The sequence below is a fragment of the Hemitrygon akajei genome, chromosome 6 (assembly GCF_048418815.1).
Source record: "Hemitrygon akajei chromosome 6, sHemAka1.3, whole genome shotgun sequence".
Lineage (NCBI taxonomy): Eukaryota > Metazoa > Chordata > Chondrichthyes > Myliobatiformes > Dasyatidae > Hemitrygon > Hemitrygon akajei.
The window spans coordinates 11258931-11284480 of record NC_133129.1 but is presented as its reverse complement, the minus strand read 5'-3'; the positions used below and the strand labels follow the sequence as shown (position 1 = coordinate 11284480).

General features: G+C 40.9%; 1 protein-coding gene across 9 annotated transcripts in view; it reads left to right on the top strand.

The window, feature by feature from the left end:
* Positions 1 to 25550, top strand: part of clcn3 (chloride channel 3) — a 224651-nt gene that overhangs the window by 40063 nt on the left and 159038 nt on the right. For 2 of the 9 annotated variants that reach the window (XM_073047865.1, XM_073047859.1), the window contains exon 1: positions 24493 to 24693. The exons of 6 other annotated variants lie outside the window; for them this stretch is intronic. In XM_073047865.1, the coding sequence (XP_072903966.1) occupies positions 24615 to 24693 (79 nt within the window). In that variant the 5' untranslated portion in view covers positions 24493 to 24614. Of the gene's footprint in view, positions 1 to 24492; positions 24694 to 25550 lie in introns of those variants that run through there. One more of the 9 variants, XM_073047864.1, reaches the window with a different exon arrangement.

Genomic DNA, 25550 nt, shown 5'->3' with positions numbered 1-25550 from the left:
TTTGAAATATTTGATGTGAGTAGTGATGGCAATAATCGTTTAGATATATTGGCTTTGTGATTTTAAATCTTAAAGATAATTTGCTGAATTTTAATTTTTGTATTTAGTTTAGTTAATTGCAAGTTGAAAATTGATGATAAATGGAAACATTAGAAATTGGCCTAAATCAGTTTTTATCTTTGCACAGTCCAGTGGAAGATCGCTTTGTTGATTTAAAAAAAACACAATACATATAAATATAAGCTGTTATTTTCCATTAATTTATGGAATGTTGCTGGATCATTGCTCTCTGCAGTACCACTTCAACTTGTCAGGCTCAGGCCTCCTACATATTCAGTAATGAAATGATGGTTTCATCACTAAGTATGTAGGAGGCCAGTAATACTGATGACCTGTATTTAAAAATCCAGCATTTTCTATGCTTTGCATTACTGTTTGTACTTTCTGGTTGCTATCATAATTCTAGACTATTCCCTGGTGCCAAGCAATGAGTTATTCAGGTATTTTGTATAGAATGATGGCATTGCTGGCAAGACCACAATTCCTTGCCCATTCCTAATGCTTGAAGCCCATTGCCTTGAACTACTCAGATCTTTTTGGTGAAGGTCCTAGGAATTAGACTCAGTGACAATGAATGAATTATAATATTTCCAAATTGGGGTTGTGTGTGACTTGGAAAGGAATGTGCAAATTGTGATGTTCCGATGCATTTGCTCTCTTGTTCTTAGTTGTGAATGCAGTGGGATTGAAAGATGCTGTGAATGCTGTTGGGTTATTTTGATGCAATGCATTTGTGAGTGTTACAAACTGCAGCCAGAGTTCATAGGTAGTGCCTGCAGTTTTTAAGGGCTTTCTAAATTTAGCTCTGGCTGCACTCAACCATGTAAGTCGAGTATATTCTTTCGCACTCCTGACTTGGGTTTTGCAGATGGGAAAACACATTGGGCAATCAAGTCATTCAACTATGTTTAAGTAAATATGTTCAAGAAGGTGGCTCACCGTGTTATTTGAAGAACGGTTGGGGATTGAAGTAAATAGTGGTCTTTTTCTCGTGATGACCACATCCTTAAAAACAAAATTAATTAAACTATCTCAAGTCAATAATAAAATTCATTAAACTATCTCAAGTTTTGTCCATTTTAACAAAGAACATCAATACCCACATATCTGGTTATTTCAAATGCAGCAAATGCTGTTGAAGTTAACTTTCTCATTAAATGGTGCCTGCCTAATATTTCATGTTTTCCAGAACCAACATTTTTTTTGACTATCAATTGTGTTGCAAGCGGTTCAGGTGTATCTGAACATATGAATTAGGTGCAGTTGAAGGTTACTTAGGCTCGCAAACATGTTGCCATTTCATGTGAACATAGCTGGTATAGGTTACTTGCTCTGCTGCCGTTTCACATGATCATAGGTAATTTGATTATAGCATTAATTTCACATTCCCGTCTATTTATGGTGACCTTACACTTGCTTTGTTATCAGCATCTGTCTATCTCTGCCAAGAAATATCTAATACAGTGGCAACAAACACAAAAAGCTGGGAAAACTCAGCAGGCCAGAGAACATCTGGGGGGGAAAAAAGTACAGTTGACGTTTCAGGCTGAGACCCTTCGGCAGGACTGGAAGAAAAAAAGATGAATAGATTTAAAAGCTGGGGGAGGGGAGAGAGTGGGAGAGGGCCCCAAACACTCCTTCCAGATGAGGGGACACTTTATCTGTGGGTCTTTTGGGGTTATATACTGTGACCAGTGCTCACAGCGTGGCCTCCTGTATATTAGTGAGACCCAATGTAGATTGGAAGAGGGTTTTGCCGAGCACGTACACTTCATCCGCCAGAAGAAGCGAATCTCCTAGCAGCCACCCAGTTTAAATCCATTTCCCATTCCGATATGTCAATCCATGGCCTCCTCTACTGTTGAGCTGAGGCCACACTCAGGTTGGAGGAACAACACCTTATATTCTCTCTGGGTAGCCTCCAACCTGATGGCATGAACACTGATTTCTCAAACTTTTGGTAATGGCCCCCTCCCTCCCCCTGTCCTTTCCTTCAACAGTCCCCATCCCCTTTTCCTTCTCTCACCTTATCTTCTTGCCTGCCCATTGCCTCCCTCTGGTGTCCTCCCCCCCCCCCCCCCCCTTTTCTGTCTTCCATGGCCTTCTATCCCTACCTATCCAGCCCTGTGTCCTTTTTACCAATCAACTTCCCAGCTCTTCATCCCTCCCCCTCCCAGCTTCACCTATGGTTTCTCAGTATCTGCAGATCATTTTTTGTTTCTAATATGATGGGAATAGTTTTCATAGGCAGCATTGACAAGTTGGGCTGGAGGGTGTATATTCTGTCATTAAATCAACAACTCTCTCCATGCTGTCAAGAGCCCTTTTGATATTGTGTTTCAGTCAAATCCACTTTTTTAAACTCAAGGATACAAGTCTAGCTTATCCAATCTTTCTTCAAGGCTGGCTATTAGGCCACTAAACTTTTCTTAAACCGTTATACATTCCTACTTGAACAAGGAGAGAGGATCTCAACAATGCTGATATAACTAAAAAAAGTCAACTCACTATTGTTTAAACTCACCTGACAAAAACAACTTCCTAAGTGCTTGTACTTGTGCCTTTTGTTATTTTTTTATATTTAAAATTTTCTTTTAATTTCCTTATTTGGTGTTTATTGCCCACTTTCTCCATTTTTGTATGCATGTCATCAGTTCAATACTGGTTTATTCCATCAGTGAGAACAAAAGCTGAATAGGCATACTGTGAAGTTGCAGATAAGAAAGAATGGGATGCTATTTCTTATAGTTGAAAATAGAAGGTGAAAGCAAGACTATTTAACATTCATGATTTGACAAGCTGGTTAATGGCACAAAATGCAGAAAATTTTATCAGCAAGATAAGGGTATAAATTCTGTCAATCTGAAACAATAATTCAGTCTACAAATTTCAAATGTGTCAGCCATTCCAAAAATGTTTTTTATTCAGTCTTTGACTACCCATGCCATCTGAAATTGCTCTCCTGAAGGCACTAAAGGCATCTATGTGACCTGTTTATCCTTTGATTTTAACCTGTCTCTCAACTTTAATACTCTGCCTACTATTTCTCAGCCATCCAAATGGCTAAGCTCCCTTAACTATCATCCACATGCTATCCCTCAGCAAATTCATCTAAGAAGTTTTCTCTTGTGCACTGAAAGCACCATATCTCACCAGTACCTCTTTGACTGCTTCTAAATTGTCTGATTGTTTGGCAGAGATTAAGCAAGTGACCCTCTGGCCCCATGAAACCAGTCCCTGCCTCATCTGTATAAGATTCTGGTTCTTGTGTTGGAACAGAGTCGTAGAAAAGTACAGCACAGAAACAGTGTGTGCTGAAACCATTTAAACTGCCTAATCCCCCAATGACCTGCACTGGGACCATAAGCCCTCCATACCTCAATTATCCACTTACCTATCCAAACTTTGCTTCTGTGTTGAAATTGAGCTCGAATGCACCATTTGTGCTGGCAGCTAATAACCCTCTGAGTGAAGGAGTTTCCTCTCATGTTGCACTTAAACCTTTCACCCTTCATCCTTAATCCATGACCTCTGGTTGTAGTCCCACCCAACCTCAGTGGAAAAAGCCTGCTTGCATTTACCCTATCTATACTCCTCGTAATTTTGTATACCTCTATCAAATCTCCCTTCAATCTTCTATGTTCAAAGGAATAAAGTCCCAATCTATTCAATCTTTCCTTGTATCTCAGGTCCTTCAGACATGGCAACAATTTAGTAAATTTTCTCTGCACTTTCAACCTTGTTTACATCATTCTTGTAGGTTGGTGACCAGTACTTCAAATGAGGCCTCACCAATGTCTTGCACAACTTCAACATAACATCCCATCTCCTGTACTCAATGCATTGATTTATGGGCAGTGTGCCAAAAGCCGCCTTTATGACCTGATCTATCTGCGACGCCACTTACAATGAATTATGGACTTGTATTCCCAGATCCCTTTCTCCCTCGCCCCTCCAGTGTTTTACCGTTCATTATGTAAGACCTACCACTACTTGCATTACTTGTCTCCATTAAGTTCCATCTGGCAATTTTCCAGTTGGTCCAGATCCCTCTGCGTGCCATGATTGCCTACCTCACTATCTACTACACCCCCAATCTTGGTGTCATCTGCAAATTTACTGATCCAGTGAACCACGTTATCATCCAGATTGTTGATATAGATGACAAATACCAAAGGACCAGGCACTGATCCTTGCAGCACACCACTAGTCACAGGCCTCCAGTCAGAGAGGCAACCCTTTACTACCGCTCTCTGGCTTCTCCCACAAAACCAGTGTCTAGTCCAATTTACTACCTTATCTTGAATGCTGAGCAACTGAAACCTCTTGACCAATGCCCCACGTGGGACCTTGTCAAATGCCCTGCTAAAGTCCATGTCGACAACATCCACTTTCCTGGTAATTTCCTCAAAACTCTGAGATTGGATAAAGATTACCTACCACGCAGGTGAGAAATTCTTTTTGTTTGGCTGTCCATCGATTTTGATGTTGACTGAGGCCTGGGCAAGGTTGGATGGAAGACCGGCAGTTGCCTATCCTGCAAGTCTCCCCTCTCCATGCCACCGATGTTGTCCAAGGGAAGGGCAAGGACCCATACAGCTTGGCACTGGTGTCGTCACAGAGCAATGTGTGGTTAAGTGCCTTGCTCAAGGACACAACGTGCTGCCTCAGCTTACTCACGACCTTCAGATCACCAGACCGACACCTTAACCACTTGACCACGCGCTAGGTCATTATAGGAACAGATTAAGGAAGGGTGTAAAAACAATAGGGTTGTTGTCACAGGGAACTTAAAGAATATCTTGGGATTCTCTTTAATCCTATTTTCCAAGGACTTTTCTTGCCAAAGGAACTTAAAGTTCCCTAATATAAACTGAGACTTTCTCAAATCACCTGCTTTAAATGGGGCAGAATTTGAGCGGTGCATCCAGGTGAGTTTCTTAATTTACTAAGTACATAGTCCAACAAGAGGAGGGGCTGTTCCGGACCCGGTGTTGGGTAATGAGTTTGGTCAGGTGAACAACTTTTCAGTCAGGGAGCAGTTAGGGAACAGTGACCAAAACTCAAGTTTTGAGATAGCTATAGATAAGGACAAGCATGGACCTAGTGGGAGAGTACTGAACTGGAGCAGAACAAATTACGAGAGCATTTGGCAGAATGAGGAGGATCTAATTAGGAAAAGCTGCTTTTGGACAAGTCCACATCACATATGGAGGGTGTTTAAAGACCAACAACAGTACAGGGCAGGTATGGTCCAATTGGAAGAAAGAACAAGGATGGTGAGGTTAGTGAACTTTGGATATTGAGAGAGGTAATGCATTTAGTCAAGAAGAAAAAGGAAACTAGAATCAAACAGAGCCTAGGGATTATAAAGAAGCCAGAAAAGAACTAAAAAAGGGGAATTAGGAAAGCAAGGAGGGGCCATGAAAAGGAGATGAGGAGGAACTGCTTTTCTCAGGGTGGTGAATCTGTCGAATTCTCTGCCCAATGAAGCAATGGAGGCGACCTCAGTAAATATACTTAATACAAGGTTGAACATATTTTTGCATAGCAGGGAATTAGGGGTTATGGGGAAAAGGCAGGTAGGTGGAGATGAGTCCATGGCCAGATCAGCTATGATCTTATTGAATAGCAGAGCAGGCTGGACAGGCCAGATGGCCTACTCCTGCTCCTACTTCTTATGTTCTTATGAACACAACTGTAATATTGTCCCTGATTTGTAGTACAATTCCCCCACCTCTTTTACCTCCCTATCATTTCTTCTTTTTTTTTAAAAAAAGCAAAACCCTGGGAAATTAAGCACCCATTCATTTCCCTCTCTTAGCCAAGTCTCCACAATGGCCACAACATGCACTGATCCATGCTCTAAGTTCATCACCATTGCCCATAATATTTCCAGCATTAAAATACACCCACTTCAAACTATCTGCCCCATCATATCTATTACTTTGCTTCTGCCTGTTTTTACTGACCTTGACATCTACCTTCTTCTCCATCCCTCCACTTTCTGACTTGGTGTTCTGGTTCCCATTCCCTTGTCAAACTAGTTTAACCCCTCCTGAATAGCACTAGTGAATCGTCTGGCCAGGATATTGGACTTGTTCACCATATTAGAAGCCAGTAACCTCATGGGGAGAAAAGCCATTCTCGTTCTGCAGGCTTCAATGAAGAAATTCCCTTACTTTTAAAATTCCTTTTAAGACTTCTTCCTATGTCTATAAGATTTGCTGATCTGAAAGCACTTTGAGTTTAACTATTTGTCCAATTCTGACCTCATGTTCATTCTTGAATGTAATAGAACCATCACGAAAGATGTCAACATTACTAAAATCAGAATATTTTCCTCTCTTTGTCTTCCAATCTTAAAACTTTCTTGCTTTGACCTGTGTGGTTTTTTTCCTGTTTTATGCTCCATCTTGTGTGAATAAGCTTTGTAATATTTTGACAGTGTTCCTGGTGTCGTTACTGCTATTTGTACACAAAGCTATTAGTACTCCAGAACAAAATACCAGATATGATTTAATAAGAGCTGTTGTGATAATGTTTGAGGAACATTGTCATTTTTCCTATTTTATTCTGGAGTTTACTCTAAATATTCAAGTCTAGGATGTCAGTTGTCTGATGATCTGTTAATTATATAGGGGGAATGCGAGCACTTGTAAGCTTGATGTTTCCACTTGGTGGCATTTCAAAAATAAACAACTGAAACAATCATTCGCAAATGTTTCTTAGATAAATAAACACAAGTCTTTTTATACTTAATTCCATTGCCCTACCCATTGATCAATATTATGCTGTAAACACACACCACCCTCCTCACTGTCAACAATATCACCAGTCTTTCTAGTCACAATGCTACATGTATGTGACGACCCCACAGGTTAAGTTTTGGTTTGAAAAGCAGTCCTCCGTATTGGACATCCCTTTAGAATGGAAATGAATTTCTTTACCTTGAGGTTGGTGAATTTGTGGAGTTCTTTGCCACAGACAGCTGTAGAAACCAAATCAAAGGTTTCAAAGGTATAATTTAATGTCAGAGAGATGTATACAATATACATCCTGAAATACAAAGTACTCTGCAGATGCTGTGGTCAAATCAAGACGTACAAAAAAGCTGGATGAATTCAGCAGGTCGGGCAGCATCCGTTGAAAGAAGCAGTCAACGTTTTGGGTCGAGACCCTTCATCAGGACTTCGTCGGGACTGCTTCTTTCAACGGATGCTGCCCGACCTGCTGAGTTCATCCAGCTTTTTTGTATGTCTTGATACATCCTGAAATGCTTTTTGTTCGCAAACATCCATGACAACAGAGTCCCCCAAAGAATGAATACAGTTAAATGTTAGAACCCCAAAATCCCCTCCCCAGCTTCCCCCTCCTGCGCGTAAGCGGCAGCAAGTAACGATTCCCCCCGGCGAAAAAAAGCGTCGGCACCCGCCACCAAGCATTTAAGCATGAGCAAAGCAACAGCAAAGACACAGACTTGCAGTTACCCCAAAGACTTTGCGTTTCATCCGGTATTTGACATAGATAGATAGATACTTTATTCATCCCCATGGGGAAATTCAACTTTTTTTCCAATGTCCCATACACTTGTTGTAGCAAAACTAATTACATACAATACTTAACTCAGTAAAAAATATGATATGCATCTAAATCACTATCTCAAAAAGCATTAATAATAGCTTTTAAAAAGTTCTTAAGTCCTGGCGGTTGAATTGTAAAGCTTAATGGCATTGGAGAGTATTGACCTCTTCATCCTGTCTGAGGAGCATTGCATCGAATGTAACCTGTCGCTGAAACTGCTTCTCTGTCTCTGGATGGTGCTATGTAGAGGATGTTCAGAGTTTTCCATAATTGACCGTAGCCTACTCAGCGCCCTTTGCTCAGCTACCGATGTTAAACTCTCCAGTACTTTGCCCACGACAGAGCCCGCCTTCCTTACCAGCTTATTAAGACGTGAGGCGTCCCTCTTCTTAATGCTTCCTCCCCAACACGCCACCACAAAGAAGAGGGCGCTCTCCACAACTGACCTATAGAACATCTTCAGCATCTCACTACAGACATTGAATGACGCCAACCTTCTAAGGAAGTACAGTCGACTCTGTGCCTTCCTGCACAAGGCATCTGTGTTGGCAGTCCAGTCTAGCTTCTCGTCTAACTGTACTCCCAGATACTTGTAGGTCTTAACCTGCTCCCAGGTTCTCTGTCTCCCTAATAAGGGAGGAAGAGGTGTCTCTGTCTTCCCAGCGAGTGAGGAGACATAACATCGCAAACCAGTGAGTTGTTTGTTAAAAGTCCGTCATGTCGCTTTGGGGATGGGGGGGAATAAATTGAATGGTGGAGCAGACATGGGCCGAATGGCCTAATTCTGCTCCTGTTTCGTATGGTCTCCACACACAAGTTCTGTCTCCTACCTCCAAGGCAATTTTGCATCAAACTGCCAGAATTGCCTTTGATCCCATGGGATCTTTTGGTCCAGTATTCTATAGAACTTGAAGGCCATATTAGATTACATCAACCTTGCTCTCCATGGTATGCCTTTATCAAAAACATGTTGATTATTACTGATCAATCCCTGCCCCTCCAAGTGTAGATTAATGTTTTCTTTCTTCCAATAATTTCTGTATCTCTTGTGAAACTCACTGGCCTGTATTTACCTGATTTTTACCGTTTAGCATCTTGAATCAGGGCCCATATTTGCTATCCTCCAGTCATCTGGACCTCAAGCTGGGATACGTCTCTTGAAACTCTTGGGATTGATTCAGCTTTAAACTTGCAGAAACATTTAATACCTCCTTATTTTCTGTAGGAAATAATTCCAGAATTCTACCATCCCTGAATTCTCAGGTACTGTAGCTTTCTTGATTGTGAATACATTTGAAAAATATTCTGGTAAGCTTTTCTAATGAGCAAGTTAGGGAGCTTGTGATCTAAATGCAAAAGTAGAATAAATGGTTAAATGAGCAATAATGTTCTTTGTTCAATTGTGCATGTCAGTAGAAATGCAACTGAAGAATAAAAGCCTGAACTTTAAAATTTTAATGAAGAAAATCATTTGAAATTCACACTGCAACTAGCTTAAGTGTCAGTCTGTTGCTTGAATTATGTTCAAATTATTTGACAGATATGAAATTAGGAAGAGTAAATTCATTCCAATGATATATCATGAGTGACAATTATCAATATGATTTAAAAACACATCGATCAAGAGGTAGTGATGAGATCCAGTTTTGGTTTGATATTTGTGAAATGTGAAAAGGGATCTTTCCATTGGTTGAAGAGTTAATAGCAAGTGGGTATAGATTTCACTGAAAAAAGGAAGACATATACAGTGATTTTCACAAAGGTTGTAGTGGCATGAGTACGTTGACAAAATGGATTCTCTTGTTCTTTATTTTTCCATGATTTTTTTTTCAGTTTCTGTCGCCTTGAAACCTTCACTAAGATGCAGCAATGCTCTCTGATCTTGGTTTGCTGAATAATCTTAATCAATCAGGGAATTCAATCACAAACAGGAGAAAATCTGCAGATGCTGGAAATCCAAACAACACATACAAAATTCTAGAGGAATTCAACAGGCTAGGCAACGTTTATGGAAAAGAGTATAGTCAACATTTCGAGCTGAGACCCTTTATCAGGACTGTAGAAAAAAAAAGGAGCCAGAGTGTGAAGGTGGGAGAGGAAGAAACACAAGATGATGGGTGAAACCAGGGGAGGGGGAGCAGTGAAGTGAAGAGCTGGGAAGTTGATTGAAGAAAGAAAAGAGGGAGCATCACCAGATGGAGGTGATTGGCAGGTAGGGTAAGGAGATAAGGTGAGAGAAGGAAAAGGGAAGGGGGAGGGGGGATTACCGGAAGTTTGAAAAATCAATGTTTATGCCATCAGATTGGAGGCTACCCAGATGGAATATATTGGATCCTCCAACCTGAGTGAGGCCTCATTGCAACATTAGAGGAGGCCTTGGACTGACATGTCGGAATGAGAAGTGAAATTAAACTGGGTGGCCACTGGGAGATCGCTTTTTCTACTGGATGGAGCATTGGCGCTCGGTGAAGTGGTCTCCTAATCTATGTCGGGTCTTACAGATATATAGGAAACCACACCAGGAGCACCAGATACGGTAGATGACTCCAACAAACTCGCAGGTGAAGTGTCGCCTCATCTGGAAGGATTTTTTGGGGCCCTAAATGGTAGTGAGGGAGGAGGTGTAGGGAAGGTGTAGCACTTGTTCCACTTGCAAGGATAAGTGCCAGGAGGGAGATCAGTTGGGAAGGATGAATGGACAAGGGAGCCGCGTAGGAAGTGTCCAGAAAGAAAAAGAGCTTTGAAGCCTTCCTGGTGGGGGAATGGAGGTTTATAGGGACTGAACATCCATAGTGAAAGTAAGATGATCAGGGCCAGGGAACTTGTAGTCATTGAAAAGATCCAGAGCATGTGAAGTGTTATGGATATGGGTAGGAAAGGACTGAATGGGGGGGGGTGTGGAGGGAGGGGGAGAAATAAAACTGAGTTGAGATCTGCAGATACAAGTTCAGTGGGACAGGAATAAGCAAAAACAATGGGTCAACCTGAATAGGCAGGTTTGTGTATCTTGGATAGGAGGTAGAAAAGGGGGGTGCAGGGTGAGGGTACTGTGAAGTTAGTGGCAGTGGATGGGAGATTCCTAGAGTTAATAAGGTTAGTGATAGTGTGGGAGACGATGGACTGATGCTGCTTACTGGGGTCCTGTTTGAGGGGCAAGTAAGAGAGGTGTCTGATAGTTGTCACAGGGCCTCAGCAAGATAGAGGTCAGTCTGCCAGACTACGACAACACCTCCCCCCCATCTGTAGATTTGATAGTGAGGTTAGGATTAGTGCGGAGAGAGTGGACACGAGTGAGGTTGGAATTGGAGATTCCTGTTAGGAAGGAATTATTCATGGACTTAAAATTAGTACCGTACTCTATTTCTCTCTTTCTCTCTTCCTGCTGAGTGCCCCCGTTATTTTCTATTTTATTTCAGGATATGTTCATTTATTGAGATAGTGTGGAATAGGCCCTTCTGGCCCCTTGAGCCGCACTGCCCTGTGATCCCCGATTTAACCCTAGCCTAATTATGGGACAATTTACAATGATCAGTTAACCTACTAACAGGTATGTCTTTGGACTGTGGTACGAAACTGGAACACATGGAGGAAGCTCATGAATGAGCAGCAGGAATTGAACATGGGTTGCTGGTACTATAAAGCATTGTGCTAACCTCTATGCTACTGTGCCATCCCTCTCTTTCCTTTAGGTCCTGGTACCACCTGTCCTTTAAGCTACTTATTCTCCTTTGCTTCCAGATAGTTTGAGTATTCTTGTCTCTTGTGAGTATCTTTTTCTTTCTGTACTGGAAACCTGTGGCATTAGTCTGTTTCCAAGCTGTGTAATTCTTCATTCTTTTGATGGAATGAGTTAGTTGTTGAAGGCTCACCCCTCCACTGGGAGGAGCTGCTCTCGTATTTTTGCCAGCAGATCTTACTTGGACCTCCTATCATGGAACCGAGGTTGCCACCAGAATTATAAGGCAATGAAGGGATTTTCTTTTTCTCTTTGAGTACAGTAATATTACTGTCTTCTATAATGCTTAGTTGAGCTCTTTCTGCGAGGGGAATTTTAATTGTGCATACATAGATTCTTTTGTTTTGCACTTGAAGAATGTGCTATATTTTCTAATGTAGTGAGTTGCATTTCATTGTTGAGAAGCCTTCAACCATGTCAGATAGTAACCCCTTCAATTTTACGTAATATCGTCCTGTATTTGGGTAGTTGAATAGAAAGTGAACAGAAGAAATTCTGTAAATGCTGGAACTATAGATTAGTGTGCAAAATGCTAGAGGAACATATTAGGTCAAATGCTTCCTGAGCTGCTGAGTTCCTCCAGCATTTTATTTTTGTGAAAGAAAAGTGACTTTAGAAAAAAATATGGTCATAGGTACATAAAGAAAATTCAGAAGCATTCCAATTAGTCTCTTGAGCTTACTCTGCTATTGAATAGGATCTGATTTGATCTCCAGTCCATTTTCCTGCTTTACTTCCACAACTCTTCACTCTACCTGGATGTCACCTGTAGGGATTCTTGGACTTGTACACCAATGTTCCTTTGTTCTCCTCCCAAACTGCATCACCTCACATTTATGGAGTTTATTAGAATTAAATTCCATCTGCTATTGCTCTGTCAATCACACCGATTGATCAATATCATCCTGTAGCCTGTGATTATCCTTCTTACGATCAACAGATTTTGTTATTTAGGAATTCACTAATTAAGCTAATTTGTGAGGCCATCCATGATTTATGTGTTTTTTTTCTGCCATTTTTCCATGGTGGATAACCCCATTACTCCATCTGCCTTTTTAATCCTCACATCTAACCTGCCAGCATCCCTTTGTAGACTCTCTTAGAGCCTAGTTATACAGCACTCTTCCCCATCTTTGTTATCCAAGGGCCTTCCTGAGTTAATCCCATTTGCCCTCATTTGGTTCACGTGTCTCTAAACCCTTCCTATTCATGGCCCTGTCCAAATGTATTTGAAATACCATACAGTGGATTCCAATCAATTGGGACACTTCAGCGCCAGTACATTTTGGCCCAATTAAGCAGCTGCTCGAATTAGCCAAGGGTTTCATGGAAGTAGGTAAAAAGGTATAAAGAAGACGAATGGCCATTTAACTGAGTAACAAATTATGTACTTAAGTACAGAACAAATTAGATCACTATCAATACAACTACAGTGCTATAAAACTGTATTAGTTCCTAATAGTTATCGATAGAGGAATTAATCCAATATACGTGCTGAGTTCTTTTGACTAAATTTAAAAAATTGGCTCAGATACCTAGTGTAGCTAATGAGCTGCCTTATACAATGCTATGGATGATTGCATCCTTAGTCTTCATTTTCACCGTAACATTCAAGATGACTCGATACCTTAATTCTTCATAGTTCCTAACTTGAAGAAGTGAAGTTGTTTCCATTTCTATCCTGGCTGTTTCTGTCATTTCTGAGCCTGATTGTTTGAAATCCCAGTGAGCAGAACAGTTCTGAATTGCCTCTCTGCTTACTTCTCACCAACAAAAAAATCGCTGCTCTTTGTATGCAAGCACATGCAACTGAAGCTATTTAAAAACTCAAAATGCTGGTGGAATGCAGCAGGCCGGGCAGCATCTATAGGAAGATGTGCTGTCGACGTTTTGGGCCGAGACCCTTCGTCAGGACTGACTGAAAGGAAAGATAGTAAGAGATTTGAAAGTAGTGGGGGGAGGGGGAAATGCGAAATGATAGGAGAAGACAGGAGGGGGAGGGTGAAGCTAAGAGCTGGAAAGGTGATTGGCAAAGGGATACAGAGCTGGAGAAGGGAAAGGATCATGGGATGGGAGGCCTAGGGAGAAAGAAAGGGGGAGGGGAGCACCAGAGGGAGATGGAGAACAGACAGAGTGATGGGCAGAGAGAGAGAGAAAAAAGGGGGGGAATAAATAAATCAGGGATGGGGTAAGACTGCAAATCCGCATCTGCAGATTTCTTCGTCTTTGCGATTTTAAAGCTGTTTATTCTAAGCATGGTGTAATGTCTACAGCCAGACAAGGGCAGGGGTCTGATGCTAGTTCACAACGGTTCGGCACCAGTCTCCTGTCCCAGTTAAGTGGCATAGTGTCCCAAATAAAAAAAGGAAATCCTGGCTATTTTTGTATTAGTTTTTGTTCTTTCAGAATTGTGTCTTAATAAGTGGCTGCCTTGATAAACCGATGGTCCAATTAACTAGAATCCACTGTAATTGTCCTGTCTCAACTGCGGTACTAACTGTTAGCAACTTGTTCCGTAGACAAACCACAATATGAAAAACTGTAACTGCAACACTTTGTTCTGTATTCTGTTATTAGTTTAGACCTCTGTACTGTTGTAACAAATTGATCTGTATGTATGCTATGCAAGACATATTTACCTTGTACATGTGATAATAATAACCAATTTACAAATTTCAAAATATTATCTTTGACCCCCTCCCTCCTCCATTGTTCACAACCCTGCCTGAATGCTTCACCCCCCCCCCCCCGCCCCAAACTCCACAACTCTCTCACACTCTCATCCTGTACTGGTCACTTCCATCTTTTATTGCTTCTGTTTCACTTATTTATACTACTGCCTGTTTCATTGTAATAGTGCCAGTAGCATTACACTGTCTTACATAAATATCCACTTTGCATTTTATGTCAACCTGTCAATCTTCAGGTTATGCCACTTAGCAACTTAAGATTCAAGATTCAGAAACTTTATTGTCATTCTAACTGTACATCAGCTCTGCAGGGCAGAATGAGACAGCGTTTCCCAGGGGCAAGTGCAATCATAACATAACAAATGCAACACTAAATAATAAACACAACAGCCACATGTCAGTTAAAATCAAGTTATAAGTGTCCAGTGCAAGTTAAAAGTGTTCAAAGCAGAGTCAGTAGAGCAGCTATTTAGCAATCTGACTGCCTGAGGGAGGAAGCTGTTTAGTAGCCTTGTGGTTTTAGTTTTGATGCTCCTGTAACATTTGCCTGATGGCAGAAGAACAAGCAGTTTATGGAGAGGGTGTGAGGGGTCTTTAATGATGTACCGTGTCTTCTGGAGGCACCGACTCTGAAAGAGGTCTTGGACAGAAGGTAGGGAGACCCCAATAACCTTCTCTGCTCCCCTAACCACCCTCTACAAGGCTTTTTTGTCGGCAGCACTGCAGCTGGAGTACCAGGTTGTGATGCAAAAGGTCAGCACACTCTCAACCACGCTTCTGTAGAATGTACCGTAGTTAAGATGTTAGTGGGGAGTGATGCTTGTTTAAGTTTCCTCAAAGTGCATTCTCTGCTGGGCCCATTTCACAATCCCAGTGGTGTTCCTGGATCAGGTGAGATTGTCCGAGATCTGTACCCCAAGGAACTTGATGTTTTCCACTCTAATAATAATAATAGAAACTTACTTATAGAGCACTCTCCATACAGACAACGTAGTTCCCTTTACAGTTGGCCCTCCTTATCCGCGAGGGATTGGTTCCAGGACTTTTCACAGATACCAAAAAAACGCGGATGCTCAAGTCCCTTATTCCAGTGGTCCCCAACCACTGGGCCGCAAAGCATGTGCTACTGGGCTGCAAGGAAACGATATGATTTGGCGATATGAAACGATTTGGGTCAGCTGCACCTTTCCTCATTCCCTGTCACGCCCACTGTTGAACGCATGTGAGGTCATCATGCATGCGAAGTCATCAGTCACCTAAATGCAGTGATACTCTCGCGCCAGGGATCACTGGTTGGCCTCAGGTAACTGGCCACCTCATGCGGCTGGCGAGAAGTGCCGTTGCTACTGGCCTGGAGCGCGGACAGATGGGCGCCACCTCTAAACCTGTTTAGCACCCTGTATGTTCATGGGGAACCCAGTGCTAAAATATTCGCAGAAGACCTAATTCGGGCTCAGGGATTCATAAGTAGCAGAGCAGCTACCTCGCTGCGATCTACTGAAAGTCATCCCTCGAGTCAAACTTTTGTTGGCCGATAGGTCCTACCTACCTACAATGGGGGTGGGTGCGTGCCCTGTCGCAGTCCTCGCTCAGTCGGTGACTCTCTCCAGACTGTGACTGCCGTGGCCCCGGCATGGGAACCTCTGTCCCTTACCTTGTCCTCTCACTGGTGTGTTGCAATGATTTTATTTGTTCATACAAATATTAAATTTGTTAGATAGAGCATTTTAGAAATGAAATTTCTAAAGCCACATAAGTGACTTATAGTTGACTTATCACCTATATTCCGGTTGTTATTAACAACACCCCTCCTCCCCCCCCCCCCCCCCCCCCCCGGTTGGCTGGTCCTTAAGAATATTGTCAATATTAAACTGGTTCGCGTGCAAAAGAGGTCGGTGACCCCTGCCTTAATCAACTGGTCTCAATGTGGTGGACATTAGGACCCAGTGGCAGAGCTCTGAATCTGCAGTGTTTTTGTTCACAAAAATAATCACGATTGAAAATCAGGTGGAAATAATAAAGCGATCGGAAAGAGGTGAAACACCATTAGTCATTGGAAAAGCATTAGGCTACAGTCGGTCAACAATCAGAACAATTTTCAAGGATAAGGTGAGAAAGGCCCTGCCCCGATGAAAGCTACAATTATTACTAAGCAATGCAGTGGTTTAATTATTAGGTTTTGGGGTTTTGGGTTTTTGATCCTCCACAGCAACCAGGCATGGATGGAGAGCGCGCTCGGGAGTGATCTGTCACTGAATCAAACTTAGGAACTTCTGTTCCCCAGCCTGGAGCTGAAACATATGTTCTTAAGTGTTTTATATGAATAGAAGGGTAAAATTTATACTGTATACTAAGACAAACGTTTGACTAACTGACGCTAAATAATACCGGATGTACCTGTTCTGATTTACTTAGTAAGAGAACTTCTGATATTTTTTGATCCCGATCCACGATAACCTACGCACATCCTCCCGTATACTTTAAATCATCTCTAGATTACTTATAATACCTAATGCAATGTAAATACTATGTAAAATAGTTGTTATACTGCATTGTTTAGGGAATAATGACAAGAAAAAAAAGTCTGTACATGCTTGAACAACAAGTGCTGGAAGAGCACTTACGGGTTTTCTCGATTCGCACATGCGGAGCTCGCGGATAAGGAGTGCCGACTGTACTTTACAATGGGATAAAGTGCAAACCTGAAAATACAAGACTAAAAAATGTTTGTGAAAAGCAAAGTTAAATAAATAGGTTTTGAGCTGGTGTTTGAAAGTATCAACTGAGTCTGCATTCCTTATAGTTTAAGGTATTGAATTTCACAGTTTAAGAGCATAGTTCAAAAGTAGTGCAGTGTCTGACCTGCCAATTATCTTTTGAGAGAGCTTGTTTAAAATTAAGGGACTGGTGGTAGAAGACCTGAGAGGTCAAGCAGGTTTATAAAACGAAAACTATTCTGTGATTGTACCAGACCATTGAAAGATTCAAAAACAAGTAAGGGAACTTTAAAAATCAATTCTACAATATACAGGAAGCCACTGCAGAGTAGTGAGGATGGGGGTGATGTCTTCCCTCACCCTGGTTAAAGTTAAAAGTTGAGCAGTGGCATCCTGAATGAGTTGAAGTTTGTCAGTAGATTGCCTCGGAAGGCCAGTAAAAAGTGTATTGCAGTAATCTAGTCTGTTCGATATAAAGACTTGTGCTAATATTGTTTTGTGACTCTGTGCTGGATTGTAGCTACGTGTGCTGTGTGTGACAATATGCACTGTGCTTTGCACCTTGGCCGCAGAGGAGTGATGTTTGTTTAGCTGTAGACACGAATGGTTGAATGACAATAAACTTGAACTTGAACATCCCTCTCTAAAGCAACCTTTAACTTGTGTGCAAGTTAATATGCAATTTATTAGTACGCATTAAAAAATGAAGGTAATATTCCTTCAGAAAACTGTATGAAAGCAGAATGTTCTTGCGCAATTCTATACTTGTTGGCCAGCAATACAATTTGTTCATAGTTTTAAATTAGGGTTGCGAGATTAAAAATTCCTGATTTATGTTTACCTCCATAGTTTTGATCACCAATCCCCCATCCTAAATGATCTGTTTGCTTCAGTAACATTTTTCCGAAGGACCCTTGATAAAATTTTAAATGCAAGTTACAGTTGAGCTTTGCCATTCAGTGAAGTGAATGGAGAGCTTTGTTAGCTCCTAAGCCTTTTTTTGTTAAGACTGCTGAATGAACCAAACAAGAAAATGAGACCCTTGAGTGTATTCTGAGATGTATCTCACATGGTGATAGACTAATTTAGTGTGTTCCCTAGTGGATTATAGGAATTGAGAATTCACATCATTTTGAAGTTCCTGAGTGTCAACATCTCTGAAGGTCTCTTGGCCCAACATATTGATGCAATTACAAAGAAGGCTATATTTCATTAGGAATTTGAGGAGTTTTGTTCTGTCACTAAAGGCTCAAGCAAATTTCTACTGATGTACAGTAAAGAACATTGTACTGCATCAACACAACAATTTTCACACCATATGTCAACTTACCCTTGCGCACCACTGACTGAGTTATGGGAGTGAACAAACTCTACCAGTATAGTAAAAAAATTGGAGGCAAATTTTAATACTAAAGGAGCAATCTTTACGCATCGAGACTCTGCAGAACTTATTACCCAGAAAAGGAAAAGTCACACAGTTGGTGAGAACCTAATAGTGCCAGAATGTAAAATTTATAGTGGATAGAATGCCAGGACAAGATGCAGTACAAGAAATTGAAACATATAAGATCTGATTGAAACACATAATATTATTAAGAGATTGGACACGCTGGAGGTAGGAAACATGTTCCCGCTGATAGGTGAGTCCAGAACTAGAGGCCACAGTTTAAGAATAAGGGGTAGGCCATTTAGAACAGAGATATGGAAAAACGTTTTCACCCAGAGAGTGGTGGATATGTGGAATGCTCTGCCCCAGAAGGCAGTGGAGGCCAAGTCTTTGGATGCTTTCAAGAGAGAGTTAGATAGAGCTCTTATAGATAGCGGGGTCAAGGGATATGGGGAGAGGGCAGGAATGGGGTACTGATTGTGTATGATCAGCCATGATCACAGTGAACGGCAGTGCTGGCTAGAAGGGCTGCATGGCCCACCTCTGCACCTACTGTCTATTGAAAAACAACAGCTTCTCTATCCAGATTGATGAGTCAACAGATTTCACCAATAAATGGCATGTAGCATTTGCAAGATTTGTAAATGATGATGAAAATCAAGAAAACTTTTTCTGTTGCAAAGAGCTGCCCAAAGCAAGCAAAGGCCAAGATATGTTTAATGTTTTGTCTTCATATCTGGAAATAAAAGGTCTGCCTTAGAGGAACTGTGGCATGTGTACTAATGGTTCCCCATCAATGGGGCACCTTCATGAGAGGTTTTGTTTCTCTTGTTGTCTTTTAAAGAAGAAAATCCTGATGTTGTCACAACATACTGCTTTCTTCAGAAAGGTGCTGATGTCAAAAACTCTTGAAGATGAAATAAAAAACGTTCTGGATAAGGCCACAAAAATTGTTAACTTTAATAAACACAGACCAGTTCACTCGAGTGTTTTTTAAAAAAAAAACTGTGAAAACTGTCAAAGAGCACTCTTGCTATTTACAGAAATCCGGTGGCAAAAGGAAATCTTCAAAGTTTAAACAAAAGTAGCAGTGGAAAGTAGGTTCTAAAAGGATAGAGAAGAGTCAACAAGCTTCTTATTCCATGAGCTGCACAGAAGAGACTCCGCAAAAGGAAATCTTGAAATGTTACCACAGCTGCTCAAGTTTGAGAGTGAGGAAGAATATCAGAAAGTCTCAAGAGTTATTGTCAAGTCAGACTTGAGTTTCTAGAAAGCATTGGGACCTAGAGGCAAAAGAAAATAAAATTTAAAATTTATAGCAAGAATCCACTGATAGACTGGATGGAACCTGCTGTCTGAGTGCTGCTTCTGTCTAGAACATTTAGGGGGACCCTGCAGCATCACAGCAGCAGTCCATGAGCAGCATTGGAATCTGCAGTAAGATGCTCAACTTTAAATAACTTGAGGGACTATTTCATGAAAAAGAGCACCGCTGTCACTGCGTTTGGTTTAGTGCTAGCTTCATCACGGGGATTATCGCTTGCAGGCGCTTCTCGGAAACAGCGCGAGATTTAAGAAGAACCCGCAAATGTTTGGGAGGGTTCGCCTAGTTTGGAAATGTAATGGTCTAGAGAAACTGAGACTGTGCAGGTCGAATCTGTCTACAAAGTCCGGAGACGCAGCCAGTTCTAATGACTGATTACTAATGACTAGACTAATAACTGATGGAACTAACGGAACTATCAAACTGCCGCACTTGTGAAAATAGAAGGAGGGAAAAGGAAAAGTTGTTTGGTCATTGAGTGGAATCTGGTTAAGAAACCTTCGGGTAAGCGCATTCAATCTCTTTCAAGTGGGGAAGCTGCACGTGTTCAAAGAAGAACAAGAACTCCAACTTGACACTTATTGAGAATCACCTGGAAGAGCTGCAGGACAAAATGGAAGAGTAGTTTCCCTTCCTCTCAACACAAGTGTATGCCTCAACACAATACAGTTCATTAGGGCAAAGTTTCAAACTAGAAATAAAAATGAAATAACTAATGGCTGAGGTTTCTTGCCCCTCCCTTGCATGCCCAAGCTGATGATTGAAAGGGAGGTCATTATAAACTTGGTGATTACAGTACTAGGTGTGCTTTTATCTGCCTTACATGCTTGTCTTTGTGATGAGACATTTTGGACATTGATTGTTGGTCACAGCTGTTTACCCTGTAAGATCATGAAGTGTTTATTTTGCATTGGGAGTTTGCTCAGAAGCATTGCCTTGATATTTTACATTCCTGTTATTTTACTTTCTAAAGTTTTCCAAAAAAAAAGATTATTTATTGAGATGCAGTGTGGATTGGGCTGTTTGAGCTGTGCTGCCCAGCAATACCCTGAATTTAGCCTAATCATGGGACAACTTGCAATGCCCAATTAACCTACCAACTGGTACATCTTTGGACTATGGAAAGAAACCAGAACACCTGGAGGAAACTTGGAGAAGGTACAAACTCCTTACAGGCAGCGACAGGAATTGAACCCTGGTCACTGGTACTGAAAAGTGTTGTCATGATTGTATGTGGCACTGTAAAAGGTTTATTGCTCTTAAGCATTTTGATATTCTTTGGACTGATTTGTATATTTATAATAAAGCTTGACACACGTTATAAAGTCATAGAACACTACAGCATAGAAGCAGGCCCTTCAGCCTGTCTAGTTCATGCTGAACTATTAATCTGCCTAGTCCATAGCCTTCTCATCCATGTACCTATCCAAATTTCTCTTAAATGTTGAAATCAAACACTAATCCACCACTTGTGCTTTAAGCTCGTTCCATTCTCACCACTCTTTGAGTGTAAAAGTTCCTCTTTTTTTAAAACAGTTTACTTTTCACTCTTAATCCATGATCTATATTTCGAATCTCACCCATCCTCAATGGGAAAATCCTGTTTGCATTTATCCTATCTATATCCCTCAAAATTTTGTATACCTCTATCAAATCACCTCTCATTCTCCTGCACTCCAGGGACTAAAATCTGAACCTATTTAACCTTTCCCCATGTCAATATCCTGGTTAATTTTCCTTGTATTTCCAGATCCCTCTGTTCTACTGCACTCAAAACTTTACTGCTCACCATGTAAGACTTGCCCTGGTTTGTTTTCCCAAAGTGTAACGCCTTACACTTGTCTGCATTAAATTCCATTTTTCCAGTTGGTCCAGATCTCAGTGCAAGCTCTGATAGTCTTCCTTGGTGTCTACTGTACCTCCAATCTTGTCATCTGCAGATTTGCTGATCCAGTTAACCACATTATTGTAGAGATCATTGATTTGCATCAATAGATCTGGGGTTGAGAGGGTAAACAGGTTCAAGTTCCTCGGCATCCACATCACTGAGGACCTCACGTGGTCTGTACACAGCAGCTGTGTGAGGTTGAGGACTCTGCAGAGAGTGGTTCGGACAGCCCAGCGCTTTTGTAGTTGTGAACTTCCCATGACTCAGGATATTTACAAGGTCAGGTGTGTAAAAATGGCTTCTAGGGTCATTGGAGACTTGTTATCCCAACCACAATCTATTCCAACTGCTACCATCCGGGAAGTTGTACCGCAGTATAAAAGCCAGAACCAACAGTCTCTGGGCCAGCTTCTTCCACCAGGCCATCAGACTGATGAACTCACGCTGAATTGAGTGTACTCTATATTACATTGACTGTTCTATTTATTGTAAATTATTATAAATTACTATGATTGCACATTGCACATTTAGATGGAGATGTAATGTAAAGATTTTTACTTATGTACATTAAGGATGTAAGAAATAAAGTCAATTCAATTCAATAAAGTAAATTCAATATTAATGACAAACAACAATGGACCTAGCACCAATCCTTGAGGCCCTTCAGTAGTCACAGGCTTCCAGTCAGAGAGGTGACTGTCTACTACCACTCTCTGGCTTCCCCCATAATCCAACTTGCTGCCTGATCCTGAATGCCAGGCGACTGAACCTCCTTGACCAACCTCCCATGCAAGACCTTGTCAAAAGACCTTGCTAAGTGGATAAATGCCTTGCTGAAGTCCATGTAGACAACATCCACTGCCTTGCCTTCATCAACTTTCCTGTAACTTTCTCAAAAAATTCTATAAGATTGATTAGACATGATCTACCACTCACATAGCCATGTTGACTGTCCCTAATAGTTTCAGTCTATCAGAGTACTTGTATATGTGGTCCCTTGGAATACCTTCCAATAACTTACCCACTATTGTTGTCATGCTCACCAGTTGATAATTTTGTTGTTTATTTTTAGAGCCTTTCTTAAGCATAGTGTCTGGCACCTCACCCATGGCTAAGGATGTTTTAAATATCTCTTCTAGGCTTCTGCAATTTCTGCATTGGCATTCCAAAAGCTCTGGGGATTTATCCACCTTGATTTTCCTCAAGATAGCCAACACTTCCTCTGTAATCTCTATACAGTCTGTGACCTCACTGCTGTTTTGCCTCACTTCTATAGACTTTGTGTCCATCTCTAGAGAAAATACAGATGCAAAAAATCAATTTAAGATCTCCCCATCTCATTTTGTCACAGAATGAAGAGTCATGAGTGTCTTGGCCCGAAACATCTACTCTTTATTCCTTTCCGTAGATGCTGCCTGACCTGAGTTCCTCCAGCATTTTGTATGTGTTACAATGGATTTCCAGCATTTGCAGAGTGCCTTGTGTTTACTAGTCAGGTTTACAGTAAGATTGAGCTAGGTTTAATGTATTGCAGTGATGAAACCATCAAATTTAGGCCAGCAACTTGTTTGGTTGATTCAGGAACATGAGTTTGAAATCCACCAATACATCTGGGGAACTTTAAATTCATGGAGTTAAATAATAAACTGGGATTAATGAAATGCTAATCTCAGTCATGGTAACTTTGGAAAAACAAGATTGTTGCAAAAAATCCAGCTGTTGTACTTAGAGCATTCTCAAAAGGAACTCTGCCATCCTTAACCAATGTGGCCTTTATGTCACTTCAGAACCACTGATATGGTTGTCTCTGAACCGTTTCCTCAGTTTCAAAACAATCAGGAATGAACAAAAAAATGCCAAGTTTGGCAGTGAGTGAACAAACAGTTAAATGTGAGAGAAGATCTGAATTATCATTTTAGGTGAACAGCCTTGCGGTTCTGATGAAAGATCATTGACTTGAAAGGTGAACTCTTCTCTTGCATGCTCTCCACGGCTAATATCTGAACCTGCCCAGATTAACTTGCGTTTTCTGTTTTTATTTTGGTTTTTACCTAGGTGCAATTTATTTTTCTTTAATGTGTTGGGTGTATAATGTCTTTTTCTGTCCAAGGTCTTTTGGGGTTTCATGAATTTCTTTCCTTTTTGCATCAGTGTGTTGGGTTGACTGTGTACAGTAGATTGTTAGTAATATTTCTGCTGTTTTACATGATAATGTGGAATGGCTTTTTAGAACTCCTATCTTTGTCACCCTTCTTAATTACCACTCCCTTCCCATCAACTCCCTGAACTTTTTTGAATATTTGGCATTCTCTTTCGCTTGAGTGTTTTACTGTTCTCCATTGCCAGAATATTTTCCTTGTATCCCATTTCCAGTATCCCATTTCATCTATTTTCTCTCGCTGCACTTCCCCTGCTGTTCTCATTGAACAGATTAGCTTTCAATTTCCCAGTACTAGAGTTTACAGTTTCTCATTATGGATTAGTATAGTGTTATTCCTCTTTCCCTTTGTAACTTGCAGTCTTCTAAAGATGGGAGGCTCCACTTTGCTCTGCTCAAGGGTTTCACTCTGCTCACTCAAGAATGCATCATTGATGTGCGTTTTTAGGATTCGACCATCTCTCAGTTGTTCATGAAGTCTTTTTTTGATGAGGTGCGCAATTATACAGTTTCAACCAATCAGTTGTCACTAAATCAATCTGCCATTCATTTTGGATTTTGTTATGTGCCCTTAAATTTGATTTTGCATTCACTCATTAGTAATGAAACTTGTGACACTGAGACACTTATTATTTGTCTCTCTTGCTTTCCTCACTTCACTACGCCTTTCCCTTGTTCTCAAAGGAGATGGGCACCATAATGAAAATCTTTGCTGAGCAAAATTTTATTGTGCATTACATAATTTCTTTAATATGTCAGAGTCGATTAAAAGTTCACCTAAATTTTGGGTAATGTAATCTGTCAAAATGAGTACTGTCACCTTCAAAAAAAAAAATTAGATGACAATGCATTAACACTGCTGCTAAGCTTCTGGGATCAGCGGACTGGTAACCAGTAGCAACATGACAGGAGCAATTTCCTGTTGCTTACATCATAGCCCATAGCAGATTCCAAGCTGCTGCACACGCACAGCCTGTTTTTCTGAGCTAACATGGCAGCTCTGACTGCAGACTGAGAGGATAATGCGATAGGCTTTCAGTGCTGTACACTTTTAGCTTCATTGCTTTCTCATGGATATGCCTTCCGATCCGTACTTGCCTTATGATGGTGGTGGAGACAGCATTCCTCTACAAGAAATACCTCGGAAGGGTGAGTTTTAGTTCCCTGTTGTTTATCGTTTAGCTTTGTAAATGATTATCTACTTGGCAGGTAGGATATATGACTACATTTTTGGAAATAATAACTCAAATTTGAAGTAATTTTTATTGACCCATGCAGCCAGAATTGATTTTGTGTTACTTTGCTGCCTTTAGTTATTCCCATTTTTGTTTTGAATGAATGGTTTAGTCTTAGCAGATCACACTGGTCAGTTACTAATACCATTAGTGTCACTGCTTCTGTCAGCAGGTGCTGTTTTTATTCTTCTGCTCCTTTTATGCCCTTAGGATAAGATTCTTCACGTAGAGGTTTCATTTAACAGTTTGGATATGCTACTATTATGCATATATTTACAAGGATTCCCTGCAAATGTACATCAAGTTCATATTATTAATGTGCTATTGTTTTAGACCGGCATTCAGTGCTGTTGTTTTAGACCAGCATTCAGTGCCAAGCATTGGAAGTACTGGACTAAAATGGTTTCACAAAGAAACCCAGTGTTGCGTATTAATCTCATTGCTGTAGCTCAGTCTCTCAACCACCTCCGCATTTATGGAATGTTGTTTCAGTCTGGAGGTTAAGAAATAGTTTTAAGTCATTCCAAACAGTATAGGTGTGCATACATGCTACTTTTGTTCCAGTCAATTCTTTAGATAATGCAGAATGAATGACATCATTGTTAGCTGCAGTTGGGTTATTTTGAGCAAGGTTAGCTTAACCCTTTTGCAGTTAAGTCTGGGTGCAGGCCTTGGTAACTGCAGGTACAAATTTAAAATCTACAACTATGATTCACAAGGTGATGCAGAACTAAAGTTTTAATCACGGCACCTCAATTTATTTGACAAGTT